We start from the raw sequence: 17,713 nt of genomic DNA, 5'->3' as shown, positions 1-17,713 counted from the left end.
TTATACTTATCATGTGATCACGTGACCGACCAGACCATCAGATGTTTTACACATCGCTGGTCACAATGCGTTCGCATTGTTTTAGCCTTCGAATGATGCCACCCCGCTGGCTAAGCGAGCAGGCCAACAGAAGAGTGAAAGAGTACAACAGGGGTCGCTACGACCCTCTGCCGGAGCATCGTGGAGCTTTTAGGTGTTTTCGCTCAATAAACACTCACAACGCCCGGTCTGGGAATCAAAACCGCGATCCTACGACCGCGAGTCCGCTGCCCTAACCACTAGGCCATTGCGCCTCCACAGTTATGCTTATATAAATGCATAATAAAGAGAATTTAAAAAATACATAGATACACAAAGTTTATTTAATAACATTCTCAGATACAGACACAAATATATACAATCACACACTGACACACATGCTCATCCACTCACATGCATAAAAACACACTCATCCACACACAGACTCAGAGAGACAGAGAGGACTGGTACTCTCATTAACAATCGGTAATCCCTGACAGAAGCTCCAGCAAAAGAAGCTAGAATGAAGAAGATGACCAACACGGCCATGTGTCGTGCTTTACTTGTCCACAACCATATTCTCTGGTGTTGTTGCATTCGGTGAAGAATCCGTGGTGTCACTGCTATCACTGAAGAACCGTTTATACATGGAACCTGTTTGGGCTATATTGGCGTGTAGGACAGACCTGATCACCGTGGAGAACTTGGCATCACATACTGAAATGGACAGATAGAAAGAGAGATGTGAATAGAAACAAGTGGATGGAGGTGGTGGTGGTGGTGAGGGTAGATAAAGGACAGGCTGAGTGAAAGAAGGAATCATTATCATCATCATCATCATCGTTTAACGTCCGCTTTCGACTGAGGGCTGGCGAACCAGATGGCTGCACCAGGCTCCAATCGTGATCTGGAAGAGTTTCTACAGCTGGATGCCCTTCCTAACGCCAACCACTCTAAGAGTGTAGTGGATGCTTTTTTACGTGCCACCAGCACGGAGCCAGTCAGGCGGTACTGGCAATGACCTCGTTCGAATCTCTTTACACGTGCCAGTAAGGTGATGCTGGTAACGATCACACTCGAATGGTGCTTTTTACGTGCCACCGGCACAGAGGCCAGATAGCTGCTCTGGCAATATATATAAATCCAAAGTTGGAAAACAAACATTAAATGATGATGATAACAACAAAGCTGAACCTGACAAGAAACTGAACCTGTTTTGAATTCAAATGGCAAATCAGTCCATTTCAAAAGTACTCTAAGAATGACAATTGTCTTCAGTCAAGTTTCTAGCATGGCCATAACTTCCAGATCAAGAAACATATTTTTGGTAGTGAGTTTTAAATCACTGCAAAGATTAAGATGAACGAATGGGTATGATAGAAATTTAAGATTTACGACATATATACATAAAGATTTCGTTCAAATATACAGACGTTAGACAGTCAGGTGGGGTTTGAGGGAAATTTGACAGCTATTTTCATTAGGTTCTAGCAACCATGTACAGGCCCCCACGTTGACTCATGCATGCTTATAGACATAAGATGAAAGAGTGTGGTTTTATAGCACTTTGGTTACTATTTTTAACAGGTTTATCCTACCCTGTACAGTTTGCCCTTGTTAACTAATGCATGAAATAGAGCGTGATAAAAAAATGGAATTTGGTTGCTTTTGTAGCAGGTCAAACTACCTGTAGATGTCTACTTTGATGGCTCATACATTCATATATATATATATATATATATAGATAGATATACATACACGAGACATTTGATAGTTTGAAAAAGATTAGGTTGTTATTTCTAGCAGATCAAGATACCATGTAGAAGAACTCACTCACTGGCTTAAACAAAAATATGAGGATGTATATTTCGTTTCTAGATTTGGTCTGCAAGATTCTTCATGTGAGTTCGTGTGTTGAAGCAGGGGAGAGTCATTTTCTTTTTGTGCCTTATTATGTAACACACACACCGGTAAAATTTCCACTTATTTCTTATTTTTATTTTCCTAAATTTTTCGTTGTGTCTTGCAACCTTTTCAATAGTCTTGACTATTTTACTGGTGAGTGTGTTACATTATAAAGCACGAAAAGAAAATGACTTTCCCCAGACACAACTGAAGCTGTATACTTTGGATTGATTCCAGGAGTAGAACAGACAGCAGGGGAGATAACTGGGAGGCGGTTTAACGTTTTTCAATGCTATTAGGCACAGAAAAAAATATTCAAACACACCATCACTGCTGCTGCTACATATAATAAATTAAATGTTATACAAACCTTCAGTGAAAAGGTAAATAAAAATATATTTATAGGCATTTGTTGTATGGTTTCTGAATAAACTGCAGACACATACACAATTCTCTCTCACACAAAGACATCATCATCATCATCATCGTTTAACGTCCACTTTCCATGCTAGCATGGGTTGGACGATTTTGACTAAGGGCTGGCGAACCAGACGACTGCACCAGGCTCCAATCTTGATCTGGCGGAGTTTCTACAGCTGGATGCCCTTCCTAACGCCAACCACTCTGAGAGTGTAGTGGGTGCTTTTTACATGCCACCTGCACGGAGGCCAGTCAGGTGGTATTGGCAATGACCTCGCTCAAATCTTTTTACACATGCCATCGGCACAAGTGCCAATAAGGCAACGCTGGTAATGATCACGCACGAAAGGTGCCCTCTGGAAACGATCACGCACGGATGGTGCTCTTGGCACCCTACTAGCACAGGCACAAGTGCTAGTAAGGCGACGCTGGTAACGACAGACACACATATGCATACAGACAATAGAAACACTGATACATGGACACACATACATGGACACACATGCATGTGTGTGGGAATGCATGTGCACATGGACAATGGAAACTGTGTTCTTGGCTGGCATAACATTAGCTTTGTGCCTACACATAACGGACAGCATTCTATTAGAAGAATACAAGACAGCATAGATTTCAGCGCCGCCTTGACTGGCTTCCATGCCGGTGGTACGTAAAAAGCACAAACCAATCGTGGCTGTTTCCCCCCCCCCGGGCACCTGTGCCGGTGGCATGTAAAAAGCACCACTACACTCACGGAGTGGTTGGCGTTAGGAAGGGCATCCAGCTGTAAAAACACTGCCAAATCAGACTGGAGCCTGGTGCAGCCTCCTGGCTTCCCAGACCCCGGTCGAACCGTCCAACCCATGCTAGCACGGAAAACGGACGTTGAACAATGATGATGATGATGATGACAAGACAGCATACATTTCAGCAACAGGTGAGGTGAAGTGGAATTAGGAAGAAGAGCCAGAAGGAGAGATTTTCCTTCTGTGCAAATGAAGGGAACAGTAATTGGTTCTCAACAGATTCAGTGAAACTATGGCAAAGACTGCGACACAAGTGCACCAAACCTCTTTTACACTTCAAAACTTCCATGCTTCCTGAGATTCGCCAACACTACACCTGATTTTCTCTTCCCCTCCATACACACACAAGCATGTATCTGACTCATACATTGTTCACTTCCCAGACATTTGTACATTACTGCACATGCTTTATATGCACTTTTGACAAGTTGTGGTGCACCTGAGCACTGTATACAATAATTTCATTATTATTATTATTATTATTATTATTATTGACAATGCATTGTTTTAACGTCCACTTTTCTATGCTTGCATGGGTCAGACAGAATTATTGAGACTGATTTTTTTTTATGGCTGGATGCTGTTCTGGGAAACATTACCTTACTTATTTCCAAGCAACGTAATATTTTCTCAAGGCCAGATGCATTTATCAGAGAATATTGGAAATGAATGACATTGCTTATATGACATTATCATCATCATTGTTTAACGTCTGTTTTCCATGCTAGCATGAGTTGGACGGTTCAACATGGGTCTGGGAAGCCAGGAGGCTGCACCAGGCTCCAGTCTGATCTGGCAGAGTTTCTACAGCTGGATGCCCTTCCTAATGCCATCCACTCCATGAGTGTAGTGGGTGCTTTTTACGTGCCACCTGCACAGGTGCCAGGGGAGGCTGGCAGCGGCCACGATCGGTTGGTGCTTTTACGTGTCACCGACATGGGAGCTAGTCAAGGCGGTGTGCTTTTTACATGCCACCGGCACAGAAGCCAGTCAAGACTCACAATGTCAAAACAGGGAGACAAAACACACACTCACACACACATGATAGGTTTTCTTTCACTTTCTATCTGCCACTCAAGGCTTTGGTCAGCCCAAGGAGCCTTGCAGTGGAGCGGAACCCAAAATCATGTGCTTAAGAAGCAAACATCTTAACCACGCAGCCACACCTGCACTTCTGTACACACACACACACACACACATATCTAAGCACCTGTGCTGGTCCCATGCTAAAAAGCATCCATGCTTGCATGCTACATGATAAGGACCCACGCCAGTATCGCATAAAAAGCAACTGTGCTGCTGCCACATAAAGAAGCACCCGGATCAGCACCATGCAAAAGTGCACCCATGCTGGCATCACGTAAAAAAAACCCACCCATGTCAGTGCCATATAGCAAGCACCCAGTACACTCTGTAAAGTGGTAGGCATTAGGAAGGGCATCCATCCATAGAAACCGTGCCAAAGCAGATGACCGGAACTTGGTGCAGCTCTGTGGCTTGTCAGCCCCTGTCAAACCCATCCAACCCATGCCAGCATGGAAAATGGACGTTAAATGATGATGATGATGATGATGATGATAGTATATATATATATATATATATATATATATATGAAACACTGCCAAATCTGACTGGGCCTGACGAAGCCTTCCGGCTTCACAGACCCCAATTAAACCGTCCAACCCATGCTAGCATGGAAAACGGACACTAAATGATGATGATGATGATGATTATATATATATATATATATATATATATATATATATATATTCATCATCATCATCATCATTTAATGTCCGCTTTCCATGCTAGCATGGGTTGGACGGTTCAACTGGGGTCTGGGAAGCCAGAAGGCTGCACCAGGCCAGTCATATCTGGCAGTGTTTCTACAGCTGGATGCCCTTCCTAATGCCAACCACTCCGTGAGTGTAGTGGGTGCTTTTTATGTGCCATCGGCACGGAGGCCAGGTGAGGCTGGCTACTCTATACTTAAGGCCATATGGTGAAGCTAGTTTGTTTTGCAATTTAAGTTTACTTGTACAGCATCATACTGCTGAGAAAAGTGACCCAAAGCTTGTGAGTTAAACTGGAGAGGCAGAAAATGCATAGAAGCTCATTAGATATCTTTATAATTCATAGCACCAACTCCGTTAGAATCATGCTGGTGGCTTTGTCTGATGCTTATACTAAGGGTGCAAGTGTCTGTGGAATACTCAACCACTAATACTATTATTCAGTGAGTAAATAGTTCCAGTGATGGTAAGTTACCTGTGTGATAGACCAAAGAAATATAATTAGAAGACGTTAGGTGTGACAGACATAGGAAGTAAAGCATTTACCTTTCTTTTGATGGTCGAGATTATTGACAGGGGGGTTCTCCTGAAGAAGAAACAATGATTGCTTTTAGATAATGAGACAAATAAACGATATGGGTTCAAATCTAGCTGAAGGTAGTCGTGTAAACATGTAGGTGTTTAGTCATATGAAGCAGCATGTAGCAGTTGGCCATGCGATGTAGGTATGTAGTGGCCAATCACATGATGTGGACATGTAGTAACGAGTAATTATTACATGATACAAATGTGGTGTGACTGGCAAAATGTAGTGTAGAGTGGTGTGGTGTGGGGTGATGTTGTTTAACTACAGATTTTCAGTGGTCAAGCAGACCTATGACCAAGTGTCCAAGCCATGATCCCTATTTTTTACTCCTGTTTTTATGTTCCATCTCTGACAAGTTCCCTTAGCTCTATTAGTTACAAACCAGTGGTATTGGTCATTCAAATAGCACATCTATAATATCAGATTACATGAGCTGCAATAGCTGTGGACTGCTATCTACATATCTATTCATCAACGATTCCCAAGTTAATCAAAATCAAAATCACATTTGATGATGGTAACCATACTTGTGGGGTGCAAAGAGCACCATACGAGCGTGATTGTTGCCAGAGCAGCTAACTGGCTTCCATGCCGGTGGCACATAAAAGGGCACCATTCAAGCGTGATCATTACCAACATCACCTTAATGGCACCTGTGCTGGTGGCATGTGTAAAAAGATTCGAGTGAGGTCATTGCCAGTACCGCCTGACTGGCCCCCGTGCCGGTGGCACGTAAAAAGCACCCACTACACTCTCGGAGTGGTTGGCATTAGGAATGGCATCCAGCTGTAGAAACTCTGCCAGATCAAGATTGGAGCCTGGTGTAGCCGTCTGGTTCACCAGCCCTCAGTCAAAATCGTCCAACCCATGCTAGCATGGAAAGCGGACGTTAAACAATGATGATGAAGTAGACCTATGACCAAGTGTCCAAGCCATGATCATTATTTTTTACTCTGACAAGTTCCCTTAGCTCTATTCGCTACAAACCAGTGGTATTGGTCATTCAAATAGCACATCTATAATATCAGATTACATGAGCTGCAATAGCTGTGGACTGCTATCTAAATATCTATTCATCAACGATTCCCAAGTTGGTGACATATGCCCCACTGGTGGAGCCTGAGAAAATTGTGGTGGGGTGTGGTGCCACAGTCGCCAGACACAAGGTTTTCATTAAAGTGATTCACCTTTTTTTTTCCTTGGTCAATAACGTACTCTTTTTTGTACTCGGTACCTAATAAAAGAGTTACTGGTAGATCCACTGTCATTCCTCTATTGCCTTCTTTCTTTTCTTTTCTTTTCTCCCTTACGCCACTTACTGGAAGTCTTTTCTATTAAACAATTGCAGCGTGGAAGGTGTTTATAAGCCATTTAAGAAACACACAAAAAAAACCGTTAGATACACTTCAACATTTAAATTTAATTTGTGTCAAAATATTTTCGTCGCTTTGGGACCGTGACCTGTTCAATGACAAAACTTTGAGATGCATCACAGTTTTGTCAATGAACAGGTCGCGGTCTCAAAGCGACGAATATATTTTGGCAAATTAAATTTAAATGTTGAAGTGAATCTAACGGTTTTTGTGTGTTTCTTAAATGGCTTATAAACACCTTCCACGCTGCAATTGCTTTTGTTCCAGCACACGATCTCAGATCAAGTCACTCGCTATGCAAGTACATCTTTTGTATTAAATAATTGTGATAAAATATTAAAAACTAAGTGGGCTTTTTTTCCCCAACCACTGGTGGGGTATACATTGTTTTGGAAAATTGTAGTGGGGCCTGGGGGATAAACAGGTTGGGAAACACTGCTTTACAGAGTATCAAGTGTTCAAATCTTACGTCGACAATAATTGGAGTTGGGAATGTATGCAAGGTAGATAACTCTTCTTGGTTCAGTCTGCTTCCCTGAGATGAGAGGGTAAGAACATATATAAGTTAGAATAGATCCCTGGCACACACTGGGAAGGAATAAATGGTTGGGAAAAATCATAAAGAGGGGAAAAATACCCCCATAAAACTAATTGTGTGTGTGTGCTTATGTATGCATACATCTGTATATGTATGTCTGTGTATATCAGTGAGTGTGAGTGTAAATATGTATGTATTTATGTGTGTAATTGTTAGTGAGATCATGCATACGGTGAATATGTGACATGGGCAGACATATATTCCAGTAGTGGAGGCACAATGGCCCAGTGGTTAGGGCAGCGGACTCGCGGTCATAAGATCGCGGTTTCGATTCCCAGACCGGGCGTTGTGAGTGTTTATTGAGCGAAAACACCTAAAAGCTCCACGAGGCTCCGACAGGGGGTGGTGGTGATCCCTGCTGTATTCTTTCACCACAACTTTCTCTCACTCTTACTTCCTGTTTCTGTTGTACCTGTATTTCAAAGGGCCGGCCTTGTCACTCTCTGTGTCACGCTGAATATCCCCGAGAACTACGTTAAGGGTGCACGTGTCTGTGGAGTGCTCAGCCACTTACACGTTAATTTCACGAGCAGGCTGTTCCGTTGATTCGGATCAACCGGAACCCTCATCGTCGGAACCGACAGAGTGCTTCCATCCATCCATTCCAGTAATATGTAGGTGTCTGTGAAGCACAGAGTTGTCATAATGATGTTGATAGATGATGAAGATGGTGATGATGGTAGTGGTGATGGAGAGGAGGATGTGTTTGGACGGCTCAAAAGAACAAAAAGAAACTTGCTCAAGACAACAAAACCACCACCAAACAAGAACAAACAAGTCTAATTGAGACCACTTACCTTCATATATCGCCACACGGTTTGTAGAAGTAGGTAGAGTTCATAAGATTTGACCAATGGCATTAATTCACCAATATAACAGAGTGGGGACGACAATAGGTTGCTCTGCAAATGGTAAATATGGTATTTCATTACAGCAAATCTACATTATATACCTTCTTAGCTGACAAAGACACACCAACATAAACACGTCAGCTGATCAAACTCCCCCACTTACACACACACACACTTGGGATAAGATCTACTGACACCATACTAACATATCATATACCATACTGACCCTGTCAGCTGACCTACACACACAAACAAGAACACAGTGATATCCACTGATACATATATCATCATCATCATCATCATCGTCGTTTAACGTCCACTTTCCATGCTAGCATGGGTCGGACGATTTTGACTGAGGGCTGGCCAACCAGATGGCTGCACCAGGCTCCAGTCTTGATCTGGCTGAGTTTCTACAGCTGGATGCTCTTCCTAACGCCAACCACTCTGAGAGTGTAGTGGGTGCTTTTACAGGTGACCGGCATGAGGGCCAGTCAGGCGGTACTGGCAACGACCATGCTCAAATGGTGCTTTTTACATGCCACCTGCACAGGGGTCAGTCCAGTAGTACTGGCAACGACTAGAAGCTGGCTTTGTCAACTGTTTCCTGTATCTTCCTCATTACTTTTATCAGCTCTGTGCTCGAAAGTGCAAACCTTCTTTTAAATTACATCGTCATTTTCCCTTCAATGACGCCTCTAGCCAACATCATCATTCATTACAGCAAATCTACATCATATATCTTCTTAGCTGACAAAGACACACCAACATAAACATGTCAGCTGATCAGACTCCCCCTCCTCTCAAGCACATACTGAACTAAATTCACTGTGATGACAGATAAGTCTCCTGATGGCTAGGACAATAGTTTACCTCAGCTACCATTCACCAGAGAACTTTATATACACATGCACTAAAGAATTAGGTGCACTGACCCAAAGACACAACTAAATAACCGCAACAGATTTGATATCAAAACCAAGAGATTCAATGCTTCAATCACTTTTATTTGGTATATTGTCAGAATGCCAGTGCCGCCTTGATCGATGCCAATGCTACCTGACTGGCTCCCGTGCCAGTGGCACGTAAAAGGCATCATTCAAGCTTGGTCAATGTCAGTGCCACCTGACTGGCCCCCATGCCAGTGGCATGTAAAAATCACCCACTGCACTCTCACAGTGGTTGGCGTAAGGAAGGGCATCAAGCCGTAGAAACTTTGCCAGATCGGATTGGAACCTGGTGCAGCCTCCTGGCTTGCCAGCCCTCAGTCAAACCGTCCAACCCATGCCAGCACGGAAAGCAGATGTTAAACGATGATGATGATGATGATGATGATGACAACTTCTTAGGTGAAGAACATGAGTATGTTAGAATATTTGGTGTAAGTCAAAAATCAAAGAAGCCTGAACATGGCCAGAAGAAACATGGGTTTCCCATGCATTTACCTACCTTTCTCATGTAATTAATGACTTTACATGCTGCATGAAGGTACTTGGGGGAATTAGAGGCATTCTTCGTCCGGCAACTCTCATAGAAATTCATCAGGGTGGCCACTAAGGATCGGAGCAATGGCGAGCAGTAGAACAACACTGAACTACCTGTGAAAGGAATGAATAAGAGTCAGTTGGTGTGAGTCAGAGTCATCCTATTTGAAGACTCAGGGGTGGGAGTAAGGGAAACACATGCAAATAGATTTCTTTATTACTTCTTGTTCATGTTATTGCTGTTTAGCCCAAAGTTATTCCAAACATGCCCATCCAGCCTATTTGTATATTCAGAAGACTCAGATTTATATAACCTGAGATATCTTTTATATAAGGTAGATTGTTATTTGAGAATGATCAATTAATTCTAGCAGGTCAATCAACCTCATTGAGGTTTCCTTCATGGGAGCATTCCTGTCTATGTTGTTGTTGTTCTACTGTTATTGCAGACAGTAGGAACCTTATTGTCCAGATATACACTCTAGTGGTAAATGGAATATTTTGGGCACGTAAAAAGCACCATTCGAACATGGCCAATGCCAGTGCCGCCTCAACTGGCCTTCGTGCTGGTGGCATGTAAAAAGCACCAACCGATCGTGGTCATTGCCAGTCTCTCGTAAAAAGCACCCACTACACTCACGGAGTGGTTAGCGTTAGGAAGGGCATCCAGCTGAAGAAACCTCGCCAGATCAGACTGGAGTCTGGTTCGCCAGTCCTCAGTCAAAGTCGTCCAACCCATGCTAGCATGGAAAGCGGACGTTAAACAATGATGATGATGATTGTAGTATGTCTTCAGATAGTCATAAGTTCAAACCGTAGTCAAGATAGTGTGGTCATATGTTCTAACCCCAACTGTAGTGAAAGTACAGCTAGATTGACACTCATAACTAAGAGATCAAACCCCACTTTAGTCAAGGCATGGCTGGATGATTGGCCACGGGGTCAAAAGTTCAAACCTTATGAGAACTAAAGCTATTATTTGGTCATCCAACTTAATTAAATTCTACTCCCTAATTGAATGGTTAGAGACAGGAAATATATATTTCTGGTTAGAAACAAGAAAGATGTCCCAGATGTAAAGACCTCCAAGACTTTAAAGACAGGAAATCTATTGAAATATAACGGTGTCTAGTGTAGTGGCTTCTGATAGGAAAGACATTCAGATGTAAATAATTGCAACAAGGAATAAGCCATCTCCTCCATGTAAAGGGGGGAAAAAACAGTTAAAGTGTCTCTAGCACTGTAACATGAATCTAAGAAATCAAGTGTAGCACTGTAACATATTAAATGCTAAACTATAAAATCAAAGTAAACAGACTTAGCGGTTCGGCAAAAGAGACCGATAGAATAAGTACTGGGGTCGATTTGCTCAACTAAAGGCGGTGCTCCAGCATGGCCGCAGTCAAATGACTGAAACAAGTAAAAGAGTAAAAGAGACTAAGAATGGGATTGTAACAGGATAATGGTGACAAACTATGACAAAATATGTGATACATTGTGACAGGCTAAGAGCCATGCAATAACAGTCTCAGAAATTAACGGGAGAACACTATCTGATACACTGTGACAGACTAAGTGACATACTGTAACAGGTTACAAGAGACTGTAGCAAAGCTGACTCACTGTGACAAGTTATGTGACATGCTGTGACAAGCTGCCTGACTCACTGCAACAAGCTGACATAGTCACAGGCTGACACACAGTAACAAGTAATGTGACACACTGTAACAGGTTTCCAAGGCGGCGAGCGGGCAGAATCATTAGCACGCCGGGCGAAATGCTTAGCGGTATTTCATCTGCCACTACGTTCTGAGTTCAAATTCCGCCGAAGTCGACTTTGCCTTTCATCCTTTCGGGGTCGATTAAATAAGTACCAGTCAAGCACTGGGGTCGATGTAATCAACTTAATCCGTTTGTCTGTTCTTGTTTGTCCCCTCTATTGTTTAGCCCCTTGTGGGCAGTAAAGAAATAACACTGTAACAGGTTAATTATGAGGGTGTAACCTGTAAAAGGCTTAGGTGTACTGCATACCAGTTGAGTTAAGACAAAATCTACAGTGGCATGTAGAAATACTTTTAGAGGAGAGAAGTGGCTAGGTGATTGTGAGAAAATACAGGTGTGATAGGTGCAAAAGTGACAGACAGACAGAGAGAAGGGATTCAGAGTAAATAAAATACTTGTTCTAACTTACTGTGTGCAAAGTTATCAAGAATATCCCAGAGAATCGGGTTGTCTTCAAATTTCCTCCAAACCCAGAGGTCTCTGAAACAATACAAACATGTATCAAGGTTAAAAATGAACAACACATGGGGCTAGGATTAAGCATCGTCATGAACACATGACCACAGGTAAGTATTGATATGAAAACACAGAGCTAGGATTAAGTACCAACATGAACATATATAGCCATGGTTACACATCAACATGAACGGAATTCAGTATCAACAGTTGAATTATCAATTGCAGCGTGGAAGGTGTTTATAAGCCATTTAAGAAACACACAAAAACCGTTAGATTCACTTCAACATTTAAATTTAATTTACCAAAACATTTTCATCGCTTTGAGACCGCGACCTGCGATGCAACACAGGTCGCGGTCTCAAAGCAATATTGAATCAGTACATGTGTTATTATTGGTGCAATGACCCTCCCAGAACAAGATTTGTTTCAATGCATGAATTCATATCATAATCTTGCAAAGCAAATACAAATATGAAGCTTTCATTTATTATTCACTTTGTCTCAGTCAGTATTTCCACCAACCCACAACAAACACAATTTCAATAGTGATATTAATAGACAAACATTACTTTCCATTGTAGCTATCAGCTGACGGACTGATAGCACAGGAGGCTTACAAATAAATTGATTCAGATATATCTGTGCTGTTGTCCTGTTTCTGAGCAACTCCACCACCTGCTCTTCACTCCCACTCATACCTACACTCAGACATAACTCACATACAGACACACAAACGTACAAATGTCTTGGTTATGGACGGACACACACACACATATGTCTATAGGTATATTCACACACACACGCACACAGCCATACTCTTTCATGCATGCACACATGCAGGCATACTCACAGAAGCACACACACACACACACTTATACCTGTATATGCTCTTACAAACACATATATACCTAGACATATTAACACACATATATATCATCATCGTCGTCGTCGTTTAACGTCCGCTTTCCATGCTAGCATGGGTTGGACGATTTGACTGAAGACTGGCTAACCAGATGGCCGCACCAGGCTCCAATCTTGATTACACATATTCGGATATACACACACACATGCCTATGGACATTCTCTCTCTATCTGTCTCTCTCTTACACACACATATACTCACAAACACACACACACATTGAAGCCCACAGGTATCTACAGGTACACTCACAAATATACACTCATACCTTTAGATATAAACATACACGCTCCCAATATCATCATCCTCATCATCATCATCATCGTTTAACGTCCATTTTCCATGCTAGCATGGGTTGGACGGTTCGATCGGGGTCTGGGAAGCTATGGACGCTGCATCAGGCTCCAGTCTGATCTGGCAGTATTTCTACAGCTGGATGCCCTTCCTAATGCCAACCACTCCGTGAGTGTAGTGGGTGCTTTTTATGTGCCACTGGCACAGGGGCCAGAGGAGGCTGGAAAACTGCCACGATCAGTTGTTGCTTTTACCTGTCAACCGACACGGACGCCAGTCAGGCGGCGCAGGCATCTACCACATTCGGATGGTGCTTTTTACGTGTCACCGGCACAGGTGTCTTAACTACAATTTCACAGGTGTCTTTTCTTCAAAGTCCGTATGGTCTCAGATCTTTTCAGTTGAGGGTCTTGTAATGCAGGTCACTTGGTGACCTCTCTAGTGCCAGTACCATGTAAAAAAAAAAAAAACCTAATACACTCTGTAAAGTGGTTGGTGTTAGGAAGGGCATCTAGCCATAGAAACTATACCAAAGCAGACATTCGAGATTGGTGCAGTCCCCTGGGTCACCAGTTCCTGTTGAACTATCCAACCCATGCCAGCATGGAAAATAGACAGTAAATGACAATATTACACACACACACACACAGAAAGGAAAAGTGAAAGACTGAAAGAACTTAGATCAACATTCAGGAAGCCTTGTGGTGAACCCGTGGGTAAGCAGTAAACTGGTCCAAATGGTAGGTTCTGGCAGTAAAAAGGGATAACATCTGAAAATACAAAAAAAAAAAGGGGGTTCTAACCTTTCAACTGTGACCTTAATGAACTCCTCGTCGGGCCATGCTGGTCCATTGTACAACATGTCTGGTGTGAGCTGCGCAACAAGGGTTGCAGCAATCTGTCGTGACAAGCTGGAAGAGATTCGGTCGACGCCAGTTAGCGGCATTGAGTTCTGTTTCTGACGAATGTCTGTGGAGGGTGGGAGACGTCTGTAGCTGCACGTCCACAGCACGTCAAGCAAACTCTGTCGATTACGGGAGATCTGTTCCTGTGGCAAATAGCAGAAAGAGTTGATTAGTATGTAGTAGTAGTAGTGGTGGTGGTGGTGGTGGTGGTGGTAGTAGTGGTGGTGGTGGTAGTAGTAGTAGTAATAGTGGTGGTGGTGATAGTAGTAGTAGTAGTAGTAGTAGTAGTAGTGAAGTGGTAGTATTTGGGTTAGTGAACTGATGGCATTGCAGTGACATGGTGGTATTGGTTGCGGTAGTGAAGTGGTGGTGATCCTCATAATAGTAATGTAGTGGTGCTGGTATTAGTGATTTGAGACACATTCACTGACCAAGCTAAGACAGTGGTTATTATTCAACAGTGGGCAGCTTAGAGGCCAGCCCTACTTTGTAGCACCTGTTTATAGCCAGGCTGACTAAACCGTCAAAACCTCTTCTGCTGATGTACCACATATGATGCTCGTAGAACTAAGAACTACAAACAATATACAATAACAACAGTTTAATGTTGTCACATGATTTAACCCTTTCATTACTGTATTTATTTTGAGATTCTCTTTTTCTTTCAATTACTTTAAATATAACAAAGAATTTAGTAAAATAACTTAGTTATCATTAAGTTAGTGTTAGGAACATGAATTGTGACTAAGGTTTGGTGGAAGGTTTTAATTCAAAACTTATGAAAACAAAAAATTTGTACTACAGAGCTAGGGCCGGTTTCAGCCGGGTTAGTAACGAAAGGGTTAATAGTGTTTGTTCACTCAGCATCTTTAAATATATATCTCTCAATCAACTAGGATCTGCGAAATATTGGTACAGACTGTTTCACTGAAGAGAAAGTGTAAGACAGAAACTGGTTCAGAGTTATCTCCCATACCAAAGGCCAGACTCAACCCATACGGCATATCTGCAATTACATCTTAACAAAGTTAAATCTCAATCGTCTCCTTTACATTTCTTTGCCACAAGTAATTAAGGAGTAAAGATCACCTTTGGTCATAAATGATTATGAGATTGCATCGAGAAAGTTAACCTCCGAGGCACAAATCCAGGCAAGGTTGTTTATGGAAGACCAGCAGTCGCCAATGCATAACTGCCCTCCCCTCTCCACACCACTGATGTTATCCAAGGGAAAGGCAAAGGGGCCGATACAGCTTGGCACCTGTGACGTCGCAACTCATTTCTAGAGATGAATGAACGGGAGCAATGTGAAATAAAGTGTCTTGCTCAAGAACACAACACGCAGCCTGGTCCAGGAATCGAACTCACTACCTCACAATTGTGAACCTGATGCTCAAACCACTGAACCATGCACCCTCAAAAAGTTGTCAGCATTTGGCTACAGTGGTTGACCCCATACCTTTCTTTATATGTATCCCTCAACCAACCAGGATCTGCTAAATATCAGTACGCTTAATCCACACTGGATGTCTACATTCAAATCTTAACAAAATTCAATCTCAGTCATCTCCTTTATCTTTCTTTGCCACAAGTAATTAAAACAATGATTCTTTCTCTATACTACAGCTTTGATTCTAATTAATTAAACAAGAACATTATGTGGTGCAGGAGTGGCTGTGTGGTTAGAAGCTTGCTTCCCAACCACATACTTCAGAGTTCAGTCCCACCGCATGGCACATTGGGCAAGTGTCTTCTATTATAACCTCAGGCCAACCAAGGCCTTATGAGTGGATTTGGTAGGTGGAAACTGAGAGAAGCCCATTGTATACATATACATATATAGGTGCATATATATATATATATATATATATATCTGTGTGTGTGTTCTCTACTTGACAACTGGTGCTGGTGTGTTTATGACCTGTAACTTAGCGGTTCAGCAAAAGGATCCGATAGAATAAGTGCTGGGTTTAAAAAATAAAATAAGTCCTGGGGTTGACTTGTTTGACTAAAACTCTTCAGAGTGGTGTCCCACCATGGTTGCAGTCAAGTGACTGTAACAAGTAGAAGATAAAAGATAAATTTGTGTGTGTGTGCATGTGTGTGTATATGTTAGTCCCCCAACACTGTTTGGCAACCAGTGTTGGTGTGCTTACATCCCTGTAACTTAGCGGTTCAACAAAAGAGTCCAATAGAACAAGTGCCAGGTTTCAAGAATATGTCCTGGAGTCAATTCATTCAACTAAAAATTCTTCAAAGGTGGTGCCCCAGCATGGCCACAGTCTAAAGACTAAAACAAGTAAAAGATTAAAAGATTAAAGATGCTAATTCTGACTTAACAAAAAACAATGGTTTACCTCTGATAATGGTGGCTGAAAAGGTTTTGGCTTTAATCCATAACCAATAATCCCAGCGTGGTTTACCCGTGAATAGGACCGAGGCAGTGGCAGCGACATACCCATCTTCTGGTTTTCTTCCAACAGTGCAACACCATTGTTATAATCCTGCTTCCAGTCAAGTGATGGTTCCAGTTTGGAGCCAAACAATGCTGCATTTTCCTGAAACATCAACAAAAAAAATGCTGGTTATTACTGTGGTGGTGGTGGTAGTGGTGGTAATAGTAGTAGGTAGGTGGAAGAAAAGGACAAATTAATTTTCGCTCGTGTCTATATCTTTCTGAGGAGTTTTGATATTGATTTCCTAATATTAATAATAATATACTATTTAAAAAAAATATATATATGTATATAATCACTCGTATTAAATATATAAATACTTTAATAGTATTAATACTTTGATACAATAGAACACTCAATATAAATTCAGTATATAATATTCATCACTGAATATATTTAACTAAAGATTTATATATATATATATATATATCACGTGATCACGTGACCGACCAGACCATCAGATGTTGCTACACATCGCTGGTCACAATGCGTTCGCATTGTTTTAGCCTTTGAATGACGCCACCCCGCTGGCTAAGCGAGCAGGCCAACAGAAGAAAGAGTGAGAGAAAGAGTGGTGAAAGAGTACAGCAGGGATCACCACCCACTGCTGGAGCCTCGTGGGGCTTTAAAGGTGTTTTCGCTCAATAAACAATCACAACGCCCGGTCTGGGAATCGAATCCGCGAGTCCGCTGCCCTAACCACTAGGCCATTGCGCCTCCACATTATATATATATATATATATATATATATATTTATTATATAGAAGGAGCTTCTACAGGACTAGTACTGTTTCATTCAAGAGAAATCTTCATATAGATATATATATATATATATATAGATATATATATATAGATAGATATATATATATAGATAGATATATATATATATATATAGATAGATATATATATATATAGATAGATATATAGATAGATAGATAGATAGATATAGATATATATATATCCAACCCGTGCTAGCGCAGAAAACGGACGTTAAACGATGATGATGATGATATATATATAGATAGATAGATAGATATATATATATATATATATATAATATATATATATAT

At 41.7% G+C, this 17,713-nt stretch overlaps 1 protein-coding gene across 1 annotated transcript in view; it reads right to left on the bottom strand.

The window, feature by feature from the left end:
• Positions 1 to 356: 356 nt before the first annotated feature.
• LOC115228950 (integrator complex subunit 5) overlaps positions 357 to 17,713 on the bottom strand; it is a 45,976-nt gene continuing 28,619 nt past the window's right edge. Inside the window, exons 16-22 of the mRNA XM_029799394.2 lie at positions 16,545 to 16,745; positions 14,086 to 14,330; positions 12,020 to 12,090; positions 9,794 to 9,942; positions 8,294 to 8,398; positions 5,486 to 5,525; positions 357 to 735 (exon numbers count right to left, since the gene is read on the bottom strand). Coding sequence (XP_029655254.2) covers positions 578 to 735; positions 5,486 to 5,525; positions 8,294 to 8,398; positions 9,794 to 9,942; positions 12,020 to 12,090; positions 14,086 to 14,330; positions 16,545 to 16,745 — 969 coding nt within the window. The 3' untranslated portion in view covers positions 357 to 577. The remainder of the gene's footprint in view (positions 736 to 5,485; positions 5,526 to 8,293; positions 8,399 to 9,793; positions 9,943 to 12,019; positions 12,091 to 14,085; positions 14,331 to 16,544; positions 16,746 to 17,713) is intronic.

This window comes from Octopus sinensis, unplaced genomic scaffold (assembly GCF_006345805.1).
Source record: "Octopus sinensis unplaced genomic scaffold, ASM634580v1 Contig11457_ERROPOS106955, whole genome shotgun sequence".
Taxonomy (NCBI): Eukaryota; Metazoa; Mollusca; class Cephalopoda; order Octopoda; family Octopodidae; genus Octopus; species Octopus sinensis.
The sequence above is the reverse complement of the archived record's forward strand: the minus strand, read 5'-3'. Positions and strand labels throughout refer to the sequence as shown.